Source organism: Parus major, chromosome 20 (assembly GCF_001522545.3).
Source record: "Parus major isolate Abel chromosome 20, Parus_major1.1, whole genome shotgun sequence".
Lineage (NCBI taxonomy): Eukaryota > Metazoa > Chordata > Aves > Passeriformes > Paridae > Parus > Parus major.
Window position 1 is genome coordinate 9,880,287 of NC_031788.1, and position 22,385 is coordinate 9,902,671.

The 22,385-nt window shown below is 40.2% G+C and overlaps 2 protein-coding genes across 6 annotated transcripts in view; both read right to left on the minus strand.

Annotated features, from left to right (window-relative positions):
• ADRM1 (adhesion regulating molecule 1) overlaps window positions 1-158 on the minus strand; it is a 6,812-nt gene extending 6,654 nt beyond the window's left edge. Inside the window, exon 1 of one of the 2 annotated variants that reach the window (XM_015647573.3) lies at window positions 105-158. The gene's annotated coding sequence lies outside the window, so the exon portion shown is untranslated. The remainder of the gene's footprint in view (window positions 1-104) is intronic. The other variant, XM_015647574.3, reaches the window with a different exon arrangement.
• A 1,038-nt stretch (window positions 159-1,196) lies between these two features.
• The window catches only part of OSBPL2 (oxysterol binding protein like 2), a 33,553-nt gene continuing 12,364 nt past the window's right edge, over window positions 1,197-22,385 (minus strand). For all 4 annotated transcript variants that reach the window (XM_015647729.2, XM_015647728.2, XM_015647726.2 and 1 more), the window contains 12 exons: window positions 16,488-16,635; window positions 16,167-16,242; window positions 14,814-14,948; window positions 13,689-13,786; window positions 12,830-13,012; window positions 10,236-10,343; window positions 9,325-9,414; window positions 8,569-8,689; window positions 6,656-6,784; window positions 5,794-5,917; window positions 5,060-5,150; window positions 1,197-3,875 (listed from right to left, as the gene is read on the minus strand). In XM_015647729.2, the coding sequence (XP_015503215.1) occupies window positions 3,773-3,875; window positions 5,060-5,150; window positions 5,794-5,917; window positions 6,656-6,784; window positions 8,569-8,689; window positions 9,325-9,414; window positions 10,236-10,343; window positions 12,830-13,012; window positions 13,689-13,786; window positions 14,814-14,948; window positions 16,167-16,242; window positions 16,488-16,635 (1,406 nt within the window). In that variant the 3' untranslated portion in view covers window positions 1,197-3,772. The remainder of the gene's footprint in view (window positions 3,876-5,059; window positions 5,151-5,793; window positions 5,918-6,655; window positions 6,785-8,568; window positions 8,690-9,324; window positions 9,415-10,235; window positions 10,344-12,829; window positions 13,013-13,688; window positions 13,787-14,813; window positions 14,949-16,166; window positions 16,243-16,487; window positions 16,636-22,385) is intronic.

A 22,385-nucleotide genomic window follows, 5' to 3' on the forward strand; every position in this document is an offset into this window, starting at 1 on the left:
CCGCCGTGCCGCCTTCCCCCCGGCTTCCCCCGGGAGGAGATCCCCAGCCCGGCCGCCGCAGGGCGCACGGTCCCGGGGGTGCCGCGGCGGGTCCCGACCGGTACCTTCAGCTTCCTCCTCCTCCTCCTCCTCCTCCGCCGCCGCCGCCTCAGCTCTTCCTGCCCCGCGCGCCGGAACCCCGCCCCGAGCGGGGCGCGCGCCGCCGCCGCTCCGCGCTATTGGCTGGTGCGGCTGTCAATCAAAAGGGGCGGGGCGAGGCGCCCCTGCTGTGTCACGGAACATGGCGGCGCTCCCCCCTCGCCCCCATCCCATCCCTCAGCCAAGCACAGCCCGGGGCCAGCGCGTCTCCAACAACACCTTTAGTCCCGGCATGAGCAGGGAATGGCTGCAAAAAATAAATCCTTCCGCAGGGCCCATGGCCAAAGCCCGGCTTGCCTCATTATTTCAGTACTGCGTCCCTGACCCAAATCGCAGGTGTTTTCAAAGAGCCGGCGGTGTGGGGCCTGGCCAACACAGGTGTGTTAGCAACAGCAGCGCTGGGTGAAGAGTCTTGCGTTTGTTCTTGAAAAGCGGTTTTGGACGAAAAAATTTACTGGGAAATTGTTTTTAATTATTAAACAAGAATAAATAGTTCTCATTAGTTCTCTTCTCTCTGAGTGATGGTTCCTGTCCCCATTAATCCGGGTGACAGGAGTTCTATAAATGCTGGATGTGTGAAAAGCTGTCCCCCATTTACAGCAGGACATTACCTCCTAGATACAAATGCTGTACAGCAACTACCAAGTGAACTTTGACATTTATAACATTTTTTTACCAGAATTTCACTCTCTGCCCAGCTCCAGCTCACAGCGGGTCTCTCCCTCACCACAGCAAGGTGATGTCTCAGTGCTGGGAGCACTCCCAGGGCTCTTCCCGCTGCCAATTCCTGGCAGCCGCAGGTTTCGGATCCGGCACCGCGCAGCCCTCGCTGTCCTGCACCCGCATCACCCCACGGACTGCAGGGCAAAGGTGCTGAGGAACAGAGCCCACCACAGCTGCACACCTCCACCCACAGCTGCAGCTCCCCAAAGCTTCAATTTAAGTCATCTCTGGCCAGTGAACATCACAATGCAATCACAAGTACAGCCCCAGAGCTGGCTGAGCACAGCCAGAGTCCTCCCTCCACCCCCATTTGTCCACAAAAATCTCTGTCACCATCCAGAGGCCCAAAGGGTATTTATTAAGTATTTATTATAATTTCTTTCTAGCTGGTTTTTCTATGTAGCTGTAATAACATATACTAACACAGTTATCTTATATACAGTGTTTAATCAAGTTATAAAAGTGACATTCTTTCAAAAGGTGCAAAGTTATTAAATGTTTTGACACGTAAACTACTGAGGCGAGATCTGCATCGAAAATAAAAACTTTTGGACTTTGAGAGCATTAGGAATGCTTGGCTGGCCAAGCAGAGCAGTGTGGGCAGCACAAGGAAAGGGTTCTGAAAGTGTTGCCAATGAACAGCAATAAATTAGAAAAATGGGTTTGGAACTAATCTGAAATTTTACTGAAAACCTCAGACTAAAGGAAGGGGAGACGGGGGTGAAGATGTAACTAATGAAGTGTTCTTACATTGGAAATGTTCCTGGTTTCTTTTTATATCCCATGAAGATTCTATACTGAAGTTTGGATTAAACGTGTTGGTACAATTGTTTCATGCTTTCACATAATGACAAGGCTTTAGTTCTTTGAATTTAAATCCTGGCTTAGACAAAAGGGATGCTAACCTGTACACCTCCTCTTAGAAACAGAACATCTGTACAGTTTTTTTCCATTCAGGCAATTTCTATTTATATGCTTTGTTTTAAAAACATCACTCCAGCATTGAACATACTATGTAATTAAAGCAAGTTTTAAACTCCCACTGGTCTAACATGTGATTCCTTTTAATCCTCACCTAACAAAAAATTCCCTATGGCACACGTGTAGCGGGTTTGGAAAGGGGTTAACAGTGCCTGACACTGTCGTTAAAGCTCAGGTTTTTATCAAAACTATTTTTATGCTGTTCCATGTGGATCAGCAGTGTCTTTTCAGAAGTGTCTGTGCCCGCACTAGGAACAAACACAAACCCCACTGTGCCAGTAAGTCCAGCTCAAGTTCTGAGGACTTCCATCAACACAAGGTACAAATTTTGGCAATAGAATCAAGTTGCCATAAAAAAGATTCAGATTGTTCCCTTTCTTACTGCCTTGAAGTTTTACAGCTTCTCTTATTTTTCCAATGAAGACAACTAAATTTCCCAGAAATGTAATCTAATTGTTCTACACAGGATTTGATAGAAGAATTTCTCTATGAATATGCTAATTTTCTTCTGCTTTTTCATCCTGTGGCTGAGAGAGAAACACTTCAAAAATCTACTTTCTGGATGAAATCACAGATGTTTTGGACACAAATCAGACCAGTTCTTTCTTGAACTCTTCATGCTGCTGGCACTTAACACCAACAATTTCTAAATTACTGTAAACTTCACAGCAGCACAGCCACTCTCCATTTTCAATGGTTACTCAATTAAAAATTTCATAAAAGAAGCAGCAATATTACAATTAGTTTTAATTACTGGACCTAATTTTTTAAGCTTCTCTCCCCACCCTGGCCCCTGAAGCGTACCACTTGAAAGAAAATTAATGCATCAGTTCAGTAATTGATTATTTCCAGTATTATATGGCTTCAATGGCTTGATGTGGAACAAAAAAAAAAATCCCACTTTTTGATATCACGTGCTCACAGGAAACTTGTAATAGGTATAACTCTGCCAAAGCTTTAAATTGATTCTGCTTTATCACAACATACAAAACAGACATGACCTAATAATGAGAAACATGCAAACCAAAACTTGCCCAAAACATGAACCTGTGTGGATACACACACGGAAGTGCTTCCAAAGGAAAGTTTAGTCTAGAAGCATACACAGTGCCAAAGCTGCCAAAGGTAGTGCAGAAGAGTTAAGCCTCCGAGTGGTAGCAAGCGATATATTGTACATTGGAACCACCTCGACATTCCTGCTATTGCTTCCAAAGCTTCTCCTATGGTAAGAACAGCATTTGTCCTCAGGAAAAGCACATTTTGGGTGTGCCCTTCCCTTCTAACGTATGCTCTAAGGGATTTATCACAGGTATACAGTTTAATGCTCACAGTGTCCCAAAGTTGTGAAGACTCTGTAACAGACAACTACAGTGAGAGAGGCTCGGGCTGGGTTCTGTGTCCCGAGTTCTCAGTTATGGAATTGTTGAGAGCAGGGCTGGGAGCTCCCGTCCCTGGGGAATGCTACATACAGTACAGGGAGTGTGACAGGATCCTCTTGGTACCATATTGGCTTTTCATCCCTGCTGGGAGTGCCAAAAACTTCAGCTTCTTCGCTATTGTACTAAGTAACAAGGATATTATCTCTATTTTATTGAAGTTAAGTAGTTTTCAAGGATGTTATGTGCTCTACAGATACAGCGTATCCTCCTGCCAGAGAAACTAGGGGAGGAAATGGAGAACCAAAGGTCCCTCTGAAAATTAGTGAAAACTTGATTTCAGGTACAGCTTTATGGAATGAGCACAACAGTATTTAAATATTTGGCAATCCAACATTAGTGATAATTAAATCATTGATTGTTGACTGACAGAATTTCTGTTAAAATTTACTTAGAAAAGCTGGTTTTTGCTATCAACAAAACCAGAGTAACTGGCTTGGAATGAAATCTAGTGACTAGATGTCCGGATGAAATGAGCAATTGGTTCTGGAATTTCAGTATATGTCTGGACAGTCTGAGAAATTTCTATCAAAATAACCACCTGAGTACAGCCAATCTGGAGTCCCAGTGTATGGGTTAGTGCCTTGATGAAACCATCTGTAACACAAAAAAGAAAGAGAAACAATAAAAGAAAAATGCAATCAGAATGAACAGTTATTAACAGGGAAAAAAACCCGGGTGTTGCTTCTGTCACAAAACATTCTAAAAATATGCTGGTATTTCTTATAAAAAAAAATTCTCAGCAAATAGTCTGAACATGAAAATCACTGAACTTCCTACACAATTATCACCACCTTGTAGAGCACCTTTTATTTTAGCATAAAGTCAAGGAGTATTAAATGGATTTTAAAATTGCTGTCCTATTCCAAGTAAAAATAACATTGAAACTCTAGATTATATATATTAATTTTTACTTCAAAAGAAGGCCAAGTCAGTTACACAATCATTTTTGGAAATTTGTCCCAAAAGGAAACAGTTTCTGTTCTATTGAGCTGTGCCCTGCACAGAACATCAACAGCTGCTCACTTTTTAACCACATTAACCAAAACCAATTTTGTATCTCTGGAAGAGATTGTTCAAGGCATTAACTGGAACTAATCTGTAGCTACTCCTCCAGGCTTTGGGAAAATAATGCTTTCTCTTCTGAATTTCATAAAATCATGGAGCATCCCAAAGTTCTTTCCTTTGAAGGAAACAACTGCAGTGACTGGCCATGAGGACACACTTGACTGCACAGCACTGGCAGCTGTGAAAAGCACCCTGTGGGAGCAGCAGCCAAATCACACATCATTCCCTGATGCACTCTGTGACTCAGAAATCACTTGAATATGCAATCAAAAAAGCAATTTCTTTAGTATCCAAGCCAAGAAATCCAAAGAGTGTGAAAATAAAAGACCCTAGAGGGCCACGATGTCTTGCTCAACTTCCAAAAAAGCTGGACAGGAATTGATTGAAGGAGAGATGACATTTAACATTTTAACACTCATTCTAACAAAAACATGACCTCTGTAGGTTAAAAAAAAAATAACCCAGCATTACCACAGTAGTTGATTATGACAGGTTTCAGCATTTATTATTAGATAATTTGTCCAGGACAGACTTATCAGCAATTTTGGCTTCCAGCTATATACTTAATTGTTGACCTATCAATGCTCTGCATGACACTACAAATTGTGCTGTCATGGAAGCAATCAGACATGTGCTGTCCTGAATAAAAACAATTCAAGCAGTGTCCCCAACTGTTCCAAGCTAAAACAAACTCCTCCTTCCTTGCTCCTTACCGTGTGTGCCACTCCACCTCGTCCTTTGCACGTTCCTTGCGAGCAGCTCTTTGTTTCTCTTCTAGTCTCTCTTTCTCTTTGCTTGCCACATCTAGCCAATGTTTCAAGAGAAATTGGTAATTTAGCAAAAAAGAAACAAAAATGCAGAAAACACAGAAAAACCAGAGAAATGAAACAGAATTCATTCAAGCACAAGAAAGCATTTGTACACCATCTTTAGCAACAAAAACCTAAAACTCATTTCAGAAAAATTGCTGCCACAAACAGAGCTGAAACTGAAATGCTGGTGTTTTCTCTCTCAGAAACACTGCACTGAGACAGCAGGGAAGAACTCAGATTAGGCATAACAGAGAGAGTGGGTTTTTTCACTATTTGCCCATGTGTTTCCTCTGACAAACACCAGAGCACGTCTGCTCAACACATGTCTGTCCAGACAAACTCCAGAGCAAGTGGAGCACATCTGCAGCTCCTCCCAAGTTAACAAACATGCAAACACATCCTAACACAGGATAGCAGCCCTGGGATCTACCTGGGATGCATCTGCTCTCCCAGGCTTTTCTGGGAGAAAACAGACATCAAACACTGTTCAGAAGCATGTTCAGTGCACAGGATGAAAAAGAGCTAAGGCTGCTCTGGGAATGAGAAACTGAAGACTGTTTCCTGCATCAACCTCCCTTCAGCCATCCCCCCCAAAACTTACTCATGTGCAAGTATTTCCTGCAGCAAACACATACCCATGTTCCCGTTCTCCATGTTCCTGATATCCGGACGTAGCCGGCAGTCCGTGGGAGCCAATATCGCTTCCATGCCCTTTTCCAGCTCGTTGAGGCTCACAGCAAAACTGGTGAAATTGTACATCTGAAAAGCAAATGAAAGAGAACACAAAAGTTATTCCAGCAAAGCAGTGCTGGGTTTCCTACAATGAATGGGTACAACAAAACTTCCAAGAGAAATTGCTGAGTCAAACCCCTGCTGGCTGCCCTGAAGGCAAGGTTAGCTTCCTACAATACCAGCTGGACTTTTTTGTTGGAGGGAAGGAACAAGAAAGGGCAGATGGGGATAGAAATCATAGCTTTCATTTTCTAAGCAGTCTTTGCTTGTGAGGAATAAGACAGATTTTTTACAATATTGATATTTAACATCATGATTTTTAGGAAAAAGCAGAACAAAACAAAACCACCCACACCTAAAAGACCGAAAAGTCTTGTTGAAACTATGGAAATGAATATCCAGCTGCTCATTTACTGCACCCTGTAGCAGCTTGTCTTGGAACAGCAGGGCCAGCAGAAGGGAATGTGTATCCATATTTTAGCCACTCTCAGTGCAAAGATCTCCCAGACAGGTTCACCTCAGTCTCCAGATTGCCAGCTGCACTTGGAGCCTGCATTCCCTGTGCCAGCTCAGGCACTGCAGGGCTGCTTTCAGCACAGGACTGAAGCAGAGCTTGCTGGAGTGTAATTTCAGTGCAGCAAGAAGCACCAGAGCCTGGTCCTTTGCCAAGGAGTGACACTGCAACAAGGCTCCCTGGACCATTACTGGTGCTCCCCTGAATAAGTCACCAGAAAGAGCAAGGCACAGGCTGATTGGAAGAGTTACCTGTGATGAGTTTGGTGGCCTACAGTTTATTCTCCAAAGCAATTTACTGCCTGGTATGAACTGTACCGTGTCTTGAACCTCTGGCATATCATCAGCCTCATCATTTTCAGATTTAATATCTTCTTCACTCTGAAACAGAGATAACATTTGGCAGAGGAACAAAGGAACATTGGATTTCATCTAGGATTCTGAAGAATCTGTTCACTTTTGAGACACTCCTGTACTCCTGCCTCTTCCCCCTGTTTGCTTTTTCTCATTATGCATACAGTCCCTCTCATTTTTATCATATCTTGCTCCTGATATCCCTGAATAGTCTCCCAAGACTTCAGTAAAACTTAGATATCTGTTTAAAAAAAATCAGTAATAGTAATAATAGTAAATTAATGTCTTTCAGAAGTGTTTTCTCCAGCTTTCCTTCTATCCTATGCCATAGGTTATTTTAACCTCATATGACAATTATTTCTTCAAGTGCATTTGAGAAGAGACTGAAATTTAAACCAGTCCCCAAGTTAGTTCTTGAGTCATAAATAGGGCACACCTGTTTTTGGATATTTCCAAAACATTTGGATGTGTGGTTAAAAGAAGACAGGCCCTTGTTTCAGTCTGATCCAGACTCCAATCACAATTATCACTGCCAGTTTTCTCACTGTGAAGACTGTGTCCCTTAAGTTTATGAATACAGTGAGTTTCCTTCAAAGTTCCTTTGTTACCAGCTGCACTGCTGTGCTGCACGTAGAAAACTCCAGTGGTTCAGGAGGCTGCTCTCAGAATCTGAGACAATCTGACTGCTGCAGGACACAGACAGCAGCATTGTGGAGTTTTAGAGGATTTCACCATGAGAACCCATTTAAAACCACACCTACCAGAAGGGAAGTTTGAGGCAATAACATCCTGGAGTGACAGTAACAGTTTTCCTCACTCCCACCCCCTTTCTATTTTCTTTCTGCCTTCTCTGACATGGTTCATTTGTTTCAATCAAAAATACCCTACTAGGTTAAACAGGGCCTGTTTTATATACTAGAAAACAGCTCCATATGGTTAAGAGTCTAATTTCAATAATTTGGTTTGAGTATTCATTATTTAAAAAGTCACTTCTAGGCTACTTTCCATGTCAACATCTGGTTTACTGTTAGACAGTTCTCCATCTAAATATAGTCTCAACAGGAAGGAAGGAAAGAAAGAGTTGATTTTCTTAAGATGAACAGAACCTTATTATTTTTTTAAAAAGAGTCAAAGTATAAGCCTGTACCATGATGGAATCCAGAGCCAAAAGCAAGGCCTGTTGTTGCTCTAGATTCTTCTGATGTGAATACTTTTAAAGTTTGAGCCTCTTAACATCAAGAGTGATTAGCTTCTGTTTAACTTTTCATTTTCAATGAGTAACTGTTGATATAAGAAAACTCACAGTTCTCTGCTGCACCATACAATATTTCCCATTTTCCATGTGACACTGGGGTTTTGGCAGCAACTTATCTGACACTGCTTACACATGGAGTAAAAACCCTGCATGTTTCCAGACCTCTTTGTTGTAAAGATTTCCTACATCACCAAAAAGCATATCTGACTTAAACAAAATTGTGATTGTTTTTACTGCTCAGATCCTAGTATTTTTACTGCTGGGGTTGGCAGTAGAGCCATCTTCCTTATTCAAGGACTGGAAAACATCAGCTTGGGGGTTGATATTTGATGATTTCTCTTTGACAAATCTCTAGCAGACACCATTCCTACGAGTTCCTTCCATGCCAGCAGCTCACACTACATCCTGCAAACTCCAAGTGCCAGGTGCCTTCTCACTGCCCCATCCAACCCCCACCAAATGCCAGCTTTTATCCTTCATTCACCCAAATAAAATGTTTTGATTTTATTTCTGGCATTTCAGAATCTTTTCCTCCCTAAAGAATCCTTCACCTTACCGACTTCTTCTTCTGCTCACCACCTCTCTTCTCACTCTTTTTGTAGGTCTCGTATGTGGTGGGATCAGTGCTCCACAAACATTCTGTCCACTTGCCATAGATCACACACAGCTTCTTCCTGCTGCAGAGAGAGCAAAGGACACTGAGCTCTTCCTTCTGATTGAGCCTGCTAAGCCAAGCCTTGCAGATTCTGATCTATATTAAATACTCAGCTCCTTACTTCACTGTATTTTATGTTTCTATTTGCAGATTTCACAGAATCACAGAATGGGGGATTCTTAGAAAACACAGATGTTTGATAGGCAAAGTAAAGGTTTCACAGCTCATTCCAGCCCTCCAGAACAGATCCTCATGACAGTCACATGCTTTTGCCACTGTTAAATGAACGTGGGTACATCAAAGCCAATTATAATACAGAGACTCAGAGTCACAAAACAGGTTTGGGTTAATTAAAAACTTATAGCAACCACATTTTCATTCTTTTAAACTGAAGACTGGAATTATGACCAATAGCAAATCATTTGCACCTACTCTGCATTTTCCCTTTATTTCCAAAACCTGGACTAGAGAGTTTTTCTAATAATGCTTAAAAATTATCATCCTGGAATCATGGGGTTTAATTCTGGCACAGAGAACAAAATGAGTTACAAAGTACATTACCAGCACTTTAAAGTCACATCACTGTGGTCTCTACACCAGTAAAAGAAATGCTCCAGTGTTCAAAAACAGAGAGACCAAGAGGGTTTTATCACTTACTGCTTGTCCTGGATGTATCCCTCTACTCTGTGAAGCTCTTTCCCAAACAGTCCACATGGTTTAAAATTAAGGACACATTTATCTCCAGTACTGTGGAGGAAATAAGCACATGTTTAGAGAAGTAAGCCCCTAAATACACCAGAACATTTATTTTACCTTATTTGGCTTTTTAAATATAGTTACAGTTAACTGCTGGTTTGTTACATATACATACACAATTATTTTTATTTAACTATGGTTATTTTTATCTGACCAGGGCATTAAAAATGGCACACAAATTTCAAAATTCCACAGAACTAACAAATTTTGTGCAAGTACAGGAGACAGGATTACAGATTTGATGCTATGAGAAGTATCAAACAGCAGCTTCTTGGATTGATGCTCTCATTTATTGACAGAGCAATGTGTGCAGGAGTAACCCTCACAAACTTCTTTCCCTCATCATTTAGAAAGTAATTTATTTTATATAAGTAGAAAGCTTTCACACAGACAGCTGGCAGAGCAGTTGACACTCTCTAAGTTCACATTTCCCAACTCTGCAGACATTTTTCTGTGCTGTGCCCTTAATTTAAGATATTCTCCATTATCTAAACTAAAAAAACTGACAAATCACAATCAACACCATGGAGGTCCAATCTGCCTCTGGCAATTATTCCATTTAATGGTTCTGGAGTTAAATTTAATTTCTGTTCTCTGGCAAAGGGGCTGAATTTGGATGGGTAACTCACAAATGTAAAACCTTTGCTCTCCATAAGCCATCTGGCTTTGTGCCTTTTCATTAATAATATTATGACAGCAAGCCCAGACCTAGGGAGAGTTTGCATTTGTCAGGAGACAAAAACCAAAATCTGCTCTGTAACACAAATGACCACAAGAACCTCTACAGCCCCCAGGTTCATGATCAACATTACCTGTGATTTACAATTTCTACCACTCCATACTGTTCTAACCACAGTTTACCAATAATTACATTATGTACACAACAGGTTGGATTTGTCCATGTGTAAGCTTCATTGTGCCTGTCAAGGAAATAAGAGAAAGAAATCATTTTCTTGAGCATGAGATGGAAGCCTGTTTTCAATTCTGTTCATGGCAGGGTAAAATATTTAGCATTCCTCTGAAAAGCCAGCACTCAGCTTCAAAACAGAAGAGAAACAGACTTTTCTTTACAAGTCAACAATGTGTTGTATCCAAGCATTAGTGCAAGTTAATAAATTGATATTGCCCTTATTCTTCTCTCTTATGTTTTACAGCTGGTGTGCTCTGGATTACAAATTTCAGCCCAACATAAAGAGCAGGCCAGGAATTAATATTTTTCATTTGCATTTTTTAAGTGATAAAACATAGTATTTGCAGGAGAACCAGACTAATAAACTAATGCCTCACTGTGTCTTCTACTCAATTGCTGAAGCAGCAGTAAATTGCCTAAGTGGCTTCCAGAAGCATGCCACAAGTTTTCTTAACAGTATTTGAGGCCTGTTCCAGTGCCACTAAAGGTAATTTTGGGGGTGTGAGTGGTTTTTGCTTTTTTTCAGTTGATTGTTTAACACCAGTGGGACACAAGAGCACTACTGCAAGCTCCACAAACATACCTTTTAAAATTCAGTTCACTACTCAGTTCCATCCTTTCCCCAAAGATCTACTGAGAAGGAAAGATCCTAGAATTGATTACCCACTTGATTTTATTTTTGGTTTATTTTTTTGTGAAAAGCTTTTAAGGTGAGTTAACAGATTCTAAATCCTTAAAAGCCATTATTCCAAAAATGATCAAAAAGTTACACAACAGGATTCCTACTGCCACTAGCAGAGTCAAAATTCACTCATCTTTCCATGCTGGTAAGGGAAATACTGAAGTTACCTGGTAGGCAATCAGCCCATCTTAGAAAAGCTTGTAAACTCTGTTTTAACAGAAAATACAGAAAAAGCAGTGTCCTGTGTAAAAAGTGCCTTGTGCTTCTACTTCCAGTGGGTATGGAGAGAACACTCCAATGTAATGTTTCCAACCCATCTGTCATTTTCCAGTGCAGAGAAATAACAGATCATTGAAGTCTCACTATTTCCCACAGCTCCTTTATTCAAGGAGTCTTTAGAACAATGACTACTCTTCAGCTGGGGGAAAAAATACCAGAATCCCTCAAATTCATCCCCCAGCCATTAAATATAGTTTTATTCTTGAACTATTCTGACACCAGAAGCTTTACAGCATAAACCAAAACACAACACAAGGCACTTATGGTTAGGGCTGATGAATTGAAGCACATTTTGTGCTGGAGAAGTGAGAGAAAAGTGTCTTCTAATGCTCTGAAAAATAGTCATGGTTAACATAAAGGCACAATTTAATACTGACTCACAGCTTTGCTTCCCAAACAGCTCCTTGTTCCCTCAAGCCTTGAGCAGTTCTCAGACTCCTCAAAGCAACAGAGCGGTCTGAATCACAACACTGAGAGGCTCAACATTTGATTCCAACTTTTGCTGCTAACTTGAAGCAATTATTTAAAATAAATGCTTTAACTGTTTATATTCCAGTTTAAATCCCAGCCTTGATTAGACTCAGGAAGAATTTTAACAGTCTTCTAAAGAAAGGCTCTCGAGGAACAAACATTATTGTGGTAACACCTGCATTCTGCCCTAACATTCACAGTTCCTTCTACATTCAGATGAAATTTCCTTTATTTCCATCACCATTTATCTCCAAGACCAGTTCATATTCCATACTTTGGAATATTAGATACCAACAGCTGAAAAATTAAACCACTTTCAAAAGCATGTACACGAAAAGTCAATGCTTGCTATGGGAGACAAGTTGGTTCTTTATTGAAACCAAGTATCTAGAACTTTCTTAAGTCAGCATTTCAAAAGCATCTCAGAATTAGGCCTCAGAAGGGTTTTTATAAAAGCACCAAATGCAGAATACTTTATTTGCAACTGTTCTAGTGCATCCTCATGTCCCACTTGGGAAAGCTCCAGAGTCTTTGTGCCACCGGGACACAAACTCGTGGGACATCACATAATTTATGAGAGACAAGCCTGGGAGCAATCTGGAGAGCCATTCTTGATTTTAGTAAGAAGCTGATCCTTCTCTGGAAGTGGCAATCCTGACAGGTTTCTCCCTTACCACACAGAACAGTTATTGTGAGATGCAGCTCTTTCCATACAAACCACCAAAACCAACAGCAATACTGAAAATTGAGATGAGCATCGACAGCCCAGTAAAGAATTTTATCTCTATATTTAAATTTTACATGAATTCACAGAATAGCTTTCAGTAGCAACCAATTTGTGAGAAATGCTAATTTTCATGGTGGAAAAACTGGGTCAAATTGCTACAGCTATGGAAGCATAACACAAATCAAGAAAGAAAAGAGCTCTGAAATTAAGCAGTGAAAATTAACTTGTAAATCATTTCTTACAACTTCTTCAGCAAGGGGTTTTTAGGTAATCATTTCTGAAAAGCCAACAGGATTATTACAATAAGTAAAAAAAGTTATTTACTTCTCATACTCACTTCAGAAGCTCCAAAGTAATTGTTCCCCGAGGCTCTGCTTCTATGCTCTTCCCCCAGAATTTTAGTTTGGGATAGATTGATCCATGAAATATGAAGTCCTTATTGAGGCCTTCAGAATAAAATGCACTAATAGGTGGGTGGTGGCTGACTTGTTCAGATATAAACCTAAATCCTAAGTCCTCCCTGGCAACAACAAAAAAAGAGCATTAAACAGTAAGTGTATTTTTAATATTGCAAGGGAAAAGAGTTGATACTTTAAAAAAAAGTGAGGTATTTTTAGATTAAACTGAAGGTGAGACTTTTCCTTTTCTAGTTCCATGACACATTTACAATTAATGAAATGAAAGGATTTCTACTCTGAACACTTTCTTTTTATACCCCAAACCAGATTTCTACCCAGAAAAGCAACTAAAGAAGTTGTGCTGAAATAACTCATGAAAATAAAGAAACCTTTTGGGCAACATGAAAAGATCTGACTGAAAATTCTTTACTCTACTGCAGACACATCACCCATTTATTTGAGGAAGCTCAAAATCCTTCAGACTAATTTCTCTATCTGACATGATCAACAAAACACTATTTAAATTAATTAATAGTGTGTGTTCAGGAAGTGTCTTTGGTGGAAGAACATGAACCAATTTTTCTCTAGATAAATCAAAGAATACTCTGCCTAAACTTAGAAATAAAATTATTAGCTTTTATAAAACCTCTCAGAAATTTGGAGATAGTTTGAGGAAAAGAATTTTAGCTATACTCAGAAATATACTTTAGTGGTGTTTTACTGCAACCAAACCATTTTGAGAGTCTGCTAACTCAAGAACACAAACAGCCCCAGCTCCCAGTTTAAAGTAATTACTACCTGGTTAATTCATAGGTTTCTCCTAACAGTGGGTTAAATGGTTTGCCAGTTCTCTCCCACTGAGAAGCTACAGCAGAAACTGCAAAAGCAGCTACAGCCTGTAAGCAAATTAAGAACACATTGTTATGAGAATAGTGCATTAAAACTCTAAGTTTAATGTACTTTATTTGTTGCACATTACAGTATTTATTATTCCAAAAAGGAATTGCTTTATATTGCTTAAGGCAAAAACATTTGTAAGCCATAGAATAAATGACATAGAAGTTGGGAAATATAAGCACTTATTAAGAATCTCATTTCCAACAGGAATTAATGTCTGTGGTAAATTCTGCCAGATTATACTCTGCCTCACCCAATTCTAGAAGATCAGCCTGGTTTTTTAAATCTACTTTCCACCCCCCAACTTTGCTCCCCACCCTCAGCTCACTGGGAACAGAGCCTCACTTCCCTGGAGCCAGGTAAGAACTATTTCTAGCACAGATTTCTTGAACCAGGCCAGCAGGTTCAGGTGACACTGAGGAGCTCCTGCAGGCTGGGGAATGGAGCTGTGGACCACACAAATACAGGAGCCAAGATAAACACACCAGTTTCACTTGAGTAAAACCAGAGCTGGGAGCAGCACCAGCACAACCTGATGCACACAGCTGTCACCATATTCACTTCCCTGCTCTGAGCCCAGCCAGGTACTGTATCCTACTCCAGTAATAACCCGTTTTGGAGAAGGAAAGAGTGGTAAATTTGTCTCTGTCATGACAATTTTTCATCCAGGAACTTCAAAATCATGAGGCCAACAAACCAATTTAGAGTGACATAAAGCGAGGATTTCATCCTCACAACACATAAAGCCACAAAAAGAGTCACAGTTAAAGAAATGAGTGGAGATCCTGGGGCATGGTCAGTTGTGGCACTTTCCTTTCAAACTCTGCACAGCATGGAGGGTCTAAGTGTCAGAAATCTTTGACACAGCCACTATGAAAGAAGAAACTCATCTAGACAGACAAATTGGGCAACCTTACAGTAGCCCCTGAGAAAGAAATACACTCAAGTGAGAAACTGTCTTAAAATCAAAGACTGAGAGGAAAAAAACTTCTTGTGAATTACCCAGAAGGTGGGGGAGGTGCTTACCTGCATTCTTTCCAGAGGATCTGCATGACTACAAGCCTTATTGATGAGGTATATATGCTCCATATATTCTGTTATCCTTTGAAGGAAACTCAAGGGCTCGTTGAAGACAATGGGCATCGTAATCTTGGACAGCTCCTACATAACCAAAGGGCAGGTTGACTTCTTAGACACAATACTAAGTTAACAACAACAATTCTGAAAATAAATTGTGGGTGAGTTTATTTACAGTATTTCTCAAAGGATATCTGGCAAGCCTGAAGCAGACCTCCAAGTGCTACAGCTGAAAGGGGCTGGAAGCACTGCACAACCCTACTTGCAATCTGAAATAACAACTTAAAACACTGATCCAGCTAACTTAATAAATTCATAGAGGATGTTACCTTCTCTGCTGTGGTCTGTGTAAAGCAGAAGAGGTTAACATTTCCCTAAGTAGCAGCAATAATGTTCAACCAGCTCCGTGCTGATACTGAAGTGCCACACACTCCTTGGAAACCCTCACATTCTTATTTGCATACAATCTATCTATTGTACTGCAGCAACCACAAATTATTTTTTGAAAGGAACAGTTACATAAAGAATAGTACTTGAATTGCTCCAACAGATTTTAGTGGCTTTATTTAAGCAACCTGTTATTTGTGTCAGACCATTTCTGGTTTCCCATGTGGATACAAGACAGACATGAAGTTCACACAGAGATTTCCAAATCCCCAGGTCTTTTACTACACCCAAGCAAATCTGGCTGTTTAATTACGAAGTTGCACTCATGGCTGAGCATTAAAGCACCAATGTTAGTGCTTAAAACTTCACAGAAAGCAGAATGCCACTAGATGAAGTTAATGCAACATTTTCCTCACACCTTGGCAGAGGCAAGGGAAGAAAAATGTTAACATTAACTAACTTAAACTGATTTGGTATAAGCAAAAGGTTTGAGTAGGTAGGTCATTCATCCCACCAAAAGGAGTTTTGAGAGAAATGTATCTCCTAGATGACATGAATTAATAAAATAAAATCCTAAATCACATTTTGCTAAGTAAAAAATAAAAAAAAAAATCAAGTAAGAGAGCATTGTGTCAATCAAACATATTTGACTATATTTTAATGGCTTTAGTCTAGTTCTTAAAGGACAGATTCAGAAATGCCAATCCACATGCTTTAACAGCTAAAGAAGATATGGAAATAGTACTGTTAAGAAATCAATGTTGAGATTTTGGGAGTTGCAGTTTAAAATTGTTTCCTAGCCAAAAGAAAAGGAAAATGCACCAGGCAATATCCTGTGCCTTGATGTTTAAGCAATAAAATTAATCAGCTGACCTTAGGAGACCTAACACAGATACTTCATCCAAGCTAACTTACCAGTCCAATGCATTTTTTTAATATGCTCCACACACTAAAATCACTTCTAGAAAACATTGGGGCAGGTAATGATGTCCTGTAATGGAAAAAAAAAATACAACTGTCATTATCAGCCCATTAAACAACAAGACATTTTCTTTTCTATTGAAGCAACTTTTAAGGGAAGCAAAGCATCACCCCAGACATGGCACAGGAAGCTGACACATGAACTGACTTTCCAAGCCCAGAGAATTACCCTCTCCCATGAGAACAGCAATGGCCCAAAAAGTATGAGCCAGGACATGCTCACCTCTCATCTCCTATGCAGCTCTATGTGTTTACCTGTGTCTCTTAATCCCATTTTCTTGTATCTCTGTCTCTCCATTATGCTTTCCAGTCCTATTGCTTTGGTGTGGATCTAGATCAAGCATTTCTGGAACTTTATGATTTGCTTCTGAAAAGTCTCCTGAAGAATTGTCAGAATCAAAGCCTGTATAAAAACCAAAAGGCAACAATTTTCTTAGGAACCTTACCATGCCACAGAGGGACACTCACATTTTCAAATCTCACACCTGAAGTAGACTTAGACTAAGTTATTTTATTTCAAAGAGTATCAGAGTGAAGACCCTTATTAAGTGACCTAATTTCCAGGAGTATTACAAGCCAACTACTGCATTAGAATCAAGAATTATCATTTTTCACACTGCTGAATAAAAAACTAATTTAGAATCTTAAAAGCTGTCGAGTAGCTTTTAATTAGCTTTAACCTAATCAGATTAGCTGCACTGTCTCTTTTTCAGAGCTGCAGTGTACTTACAATAATTTGTTTCAGTTATGTAGTTTTCTTCAAAGACCTCAAATAAATTAAACTTACACTGTTAATGGGCAAGGAGAAAAAGAAAAAAAGAAAAGAGAAAATGGCCATTTCACAATGCAAGGACAAACACCCAGACAACTGCAACCACAGAAATGCAGGATATTGAACCTCTTTTTGCCATCCATACATGCAAACCATCTAACACTTCCCTAATGCTTGCAGCAGGAACATGTGGGCAGCAGGGTGAATATTCCCTGAGCTCCACACGTGAACACAGCCTGACCTGCAGGAGGTGGCTGCATTTCCTATGTCCCAAATCCATCCACTTGGTCAAGAGCTACTGGAAATACCATTGTAACCAAACCCCAGCTTGCAGCATGGTGCTTGGAACAGCTTTCATCCCAAAAATGTTAAACCAGCAGCAATCTGTAGAACACAAACTTGTGTCATCAAGCTGCCCTAAGTAAAAGCTGGACTAAGCCAACAATCCAAGATTCCAGTTTAATGATTTTTAGTCACATAAATTACACATGTAGTAATATAAATAATGACCATTTTTGCACATGGCTTTGAATAAGAAGATTTTAAAAGCATTCTATGCACCTCTACACACGCCCTTGTTCTCAATCAACAGCAAGAGGCCTCCCCTCAGTGCTGCTACCCAGACTGACTGCAGGAAAAAACCACTTGTAAACCACAACAGCATCACCACAGAGCACCCTAAAGGATCAATTAATACAATCCTTCACAACTGCTGCAGCACAACAACAGAAAACACTGCTGATCAGTCAATCTAATAAAGGAACATTTTTGCTGACATTAATTCTGAGATCATGAGGTCCTTTCTGAGTGCCAAAGGGGTCAATTCTTCCTCAAGACAGACTTTAGTTTCCAGCTTCCAATTTAAAAGTCAGAATCAAAAAGCAATATTAATTGTGGGTATTTGCTGGCATACAATTTTTGCCATGGTTTTAAGGAATACATAATTTTTGAATTCCTTTCATTCCAGCTGTCACAACCTGGGCAGCCCCTTGAGTTTGTACTGAGTTCCCATCACACTCAGCTATGGCCTGTCCCAGAGTCCAGCAGTGGGTACAGGAATATTCTGAAATGTTACAAAGCCTGTAGACACTCTAATGGAGTAAAGAAATCAGTTGTGACTAAGATTATTTCAACTTTAAATAGACTAAAATGCTGTGATCCCCTGCCATTGACTTTTTTACAAAGCAGTACTTCAACTTTATTTTAACCTCTCCAATGGCTGCTTTTGCTGTATTAGAGCAATTCATGCAAGGCAGACATTCCAGAAACAAAAAGCTGCACTTTTTTCAGGGATCAAGACCATGGTAATAGCATTCAGATCTGTACCAGGAAGTCCCAGTGATATAATCTTATTTGGTAAACAGCAGGTGTAATGGGTGATGTCATGTCTCACCCTGTCTCGTACATTTTGATGTCACAAGAATGTAATTATACAGCAATAACCACACCTTGGCACTCTTAGTACTCAACTGGAAACTATGACAGTCACATAAGGATTCAGGTCCTTAAAATGAGAACTACCCTGAAATACCTGTCTTAAAAAAACCTTCAGTCAGTTCATAACAAAATATTTATGATTTTGAAATAGTATTTTAACCATATATTAGCTTTTTTCACAACCTGTTACAGTAAGCAGCAAATAACTTATTAGCTTAACTATAAGTTGAGGAAAAAAAAATTTAAAAAGAGCTTTTTGGTACAATACCCTCACCCCAAAAACTGAACAAGCTCACACAACACAAGGAACAGCATCACTTCAATGAGATTAACACATCTAAATGTAAAAGTAAAGTTTCCCAACAGGAATAGTCCACTGGCTTATAGGGTGTTAGTAGTTCTGGAAAATTCAGACTGTAATTTCAGTCTTTACATTGTACCTGAAACCTGCAAATCCTATCAAATGGTCATTGTGTTATCCACATTAGTGTTTCTGTTTCCTATGATTCAGAATTGTTTTGTCCTGCTCCTGTAAAGCACAAGAGGAATTCAGATTCAAGTATATATATTATTTGTGGACAACAATATGTCACTGGTAAGTAAAGAAATACCAATTCAAATGAGTGTCTTGCAGACAAACAACAAAAATTAAATCCCTGCTCCAGAAAAGAAAGTACATCAGAAGGGTAAGTTTGCTTTTATTAGACTGCACTTCTCTTAATTAGTTAAAAAAAAAACACCTCAAACCAAAAGCATTATGGTACACAACCAGATAATCATAGACTTTCAACTACACTTTCCACCTTAGCATCACATGACTTATCCACTACAAACCCATTGAGAAAATCTCAGAAGATGCTTCTTAATGAAGTTCTAGGTATCACAGTTCTATTAAGAGCTTTCCAGGCACTGTTTTATGCAGAGGAAGTAGTTCTGGAAGAAAAACAGCTTACAGAAATGATTTGCTGTAGTTGTTCTAAGTTCAAAAAGAGCCTTACACCAGCTGACAATAAAGCTTTGAACTTGAGAAACTGAGTAGGTAAGAGTTACTTACAGGACAGTTTTCATACTGAAAAACCACTGGGAGTGAGGACAAAAATGGAGATTTAAAAGGAGGATAGGGGATCAGAGACAGAAATACAATGCCAACAATTAGCTTAATCAGAAGTTCCACTTACATGTGTTAAGAGTGAAACAAAAGCTTTAAAAAGTCTGAAACTTTCAAAACAAAATACTTAAGTTGGGTGCCAACATAAATCTATTTCAAGAGCTTAAAGAAAAGTGACTTGCCAGTAACTTTAGTTCTCTTAGCCTTCCTCTTCCACATCCTGCAAATGAAACAAGTGCACTCAGAGTGTGCTGCACATGAGCCAAGGCAGCAGAGCCCTGGCTCTGAGTCATGGACAGAGACACGAGACCTCCCCTCCAGACAGTCAGCAACTTCCCCAAGTATTAATTAAGCCTTGTCAGCCAAGGCAGAAAGGGAATCAAAACACCTTGAGAGCCTTGAGACCTAAAAATGGCATAAGGAGTAGGATGAACATGCTGGAAGTACAGACAGCAAGTGAAGCAAGAGGTATTGCTTTTCTTTGCCAGAAATTAACCATTCTCCACTTTCCAAAATCAGTCCATTGTCACAAGCTGTAGCTGATGGAGGCAGGTTGGCCTTTAACAACATCTGCAATACTTACAGAGCCATTGATTCTGTCTGATCCAGACAGAATGAAAATATATCAGTTTGGCAGATAACCTCACTTCCTCCTCCCCACATGAAAGCAACAGAGAACAATATCCTCACAAATACACACCTGGCTGGATGAACCAGCTGAACCTCGCTGGCACAGAACACATTTCCATAGAACTGCAGGCTAATATTTAATAAAGCAAAATTAAACTATTCATGTTCTCAAAAATAAATTACCCTGGTAAACAGCCAGACATTTACCCAGGTAAACAGCAGACAAAACACTCTGGCAAAAAGATACCCATCAATATCAATGAAGGATACAGCTCTAAAAGAGGTCCCTGATGGCACACAGTCATTAACAAAGTCTGTGATGACATTAACACACCCAAGGTGACATAGATCAAAGCTATATGCTCCTTGTCTCACAGAAAAATTCAAAGAATCTGAAATTCATCTAAGGATTGACCACCTTTATCCTGATCCAGCCTCAGAAAAGGTGGCTACTGGAATTTAAGAAAAAGCAGATTCTAGACAGCTGGGATGCCTGGAGTTAAGTGAGATCACAGGTAACATTCTCAAGGGGACTCATTCATGAGGTAAGGATGTCAAGTGTCAGCAATGCTAATAACCTCTGACTGCAAAGGAACTTCTCCCCATGGAAACCCTTTGTCACCAACTCCATCCATCGATATCCCAGCCCATGCTGCTCCTCCACAAGTGCCATCATCATCCAGTCAGGGACAAACCATGTGCCAGGAGGATGATTCCCAATCACACAGCACACAATTCCCTCCCATGAGAATGTCTTTTAGATGAGATGAGGACAGTGTCAGAAGCAGGAAACTTCTCAGCCATGAAGTTAAATCCAATACTACAAAAATCAGGGGTCACCTTAGGAGAGACTGGTATTCTACAAGTGGATGTCATTAATTAATAACTATGGAAAAGCTGTGACTTCCTCAAGGAGTGAGTCCATTCTACCTTAGAGGAGGCAGGAAACTACCTGGGCTGCTGCTGAGTGTGATGAAGAATTCTGGAGTAACTCCCACAGAGTCCATCTGCTCCCAGCCTGGTTTACTCCCTACAGGACACAAACCCCAGTACCCAATTCCTAAAATCAGTGAACTTTGGGAACACACTGCAGCTGCTTCTGGGAAACCAGGGCCCAGGGCTCAGCAGGAGCAAGAGAAAAAGTATGGTGCACACACTGTTTTCATCTCAACAGTAAAACACAGCTGGAAAAGGTGCTCATTCCTGGCAGCCACATCCCAATCCTGGACTTGGAGCAGATTAAGCACATCTGAAGTGCTGAAGAAGCTTCTGCCCTTCTACTGATCTGACCTAAAAACAAGGAGAGCATCCTTGGAAAGAGCAGACCAAGCAGCCTGCCAAGGGAACTTCATTTTATTTTAATCAAAATTTGGAACTTCAGATCTTGAAGTTTTCACTGGGAAACCTGGAAGCTCACCTTGGTTCAGAAAGGACTGTGATTGTGGACTTGATCTCCTGCCATGACACCTACCATGTCCAGATCATTAAAAAACTAAGAGACAGGCAGGCACTACCATTAACACCTAAAAAAATCCACTAAAGCACGATGTGAAATATCCAGTGTTAGCAGGAGCAGAGAGTTACTACAGACACCAGCAGCCAGGGAACACGAATGCAGAGAGGCCCATTTATAGTTGCTCTTGACATCACATTTCTGAATGACCTGGACAAGACACAGCTACAAAGAACTAGGTCTGACTTCACTTGGTCTCGGCAAATAACTCATCAAACTGTCAGCATCTCCTAAAGCACCCAGCTGGAGAAAGGGATTGAGCACCTGTCCTTAAAGACAGACAGTCCTGAGAGAGAACAAATCTGAAGCAAAGTATTCCAAACTTAGAACTCCTCTTAAATCAAGTACCAAGCTCCAAGAAACACACATAACTTATATATAGATAAATTTATCTCCTGCCAGCACATTCCCCCCTGTGGAAGAGTAAGATGAGGATGGAACAAGGAGTGCTCACAACACCCCAGTTCTGAGCAGAATCAGCCATGGCTGCAGGTACAAGAACAACTCATGCACAATAGCTCAGTCACCAACACCTGGAGCACTTGCAGGGGCAATCAACCTTTGGAGGTAGAGGAGAATAAGAAGAGAGAAAAAGACAAAAACAGTGTCTAAACTCAGATGAGTCAAACACCAAGGGCTGTGCAGTTCTGCAGCAAGGGACAAACAAATGCATCACCATCAAAGCTGTACAAC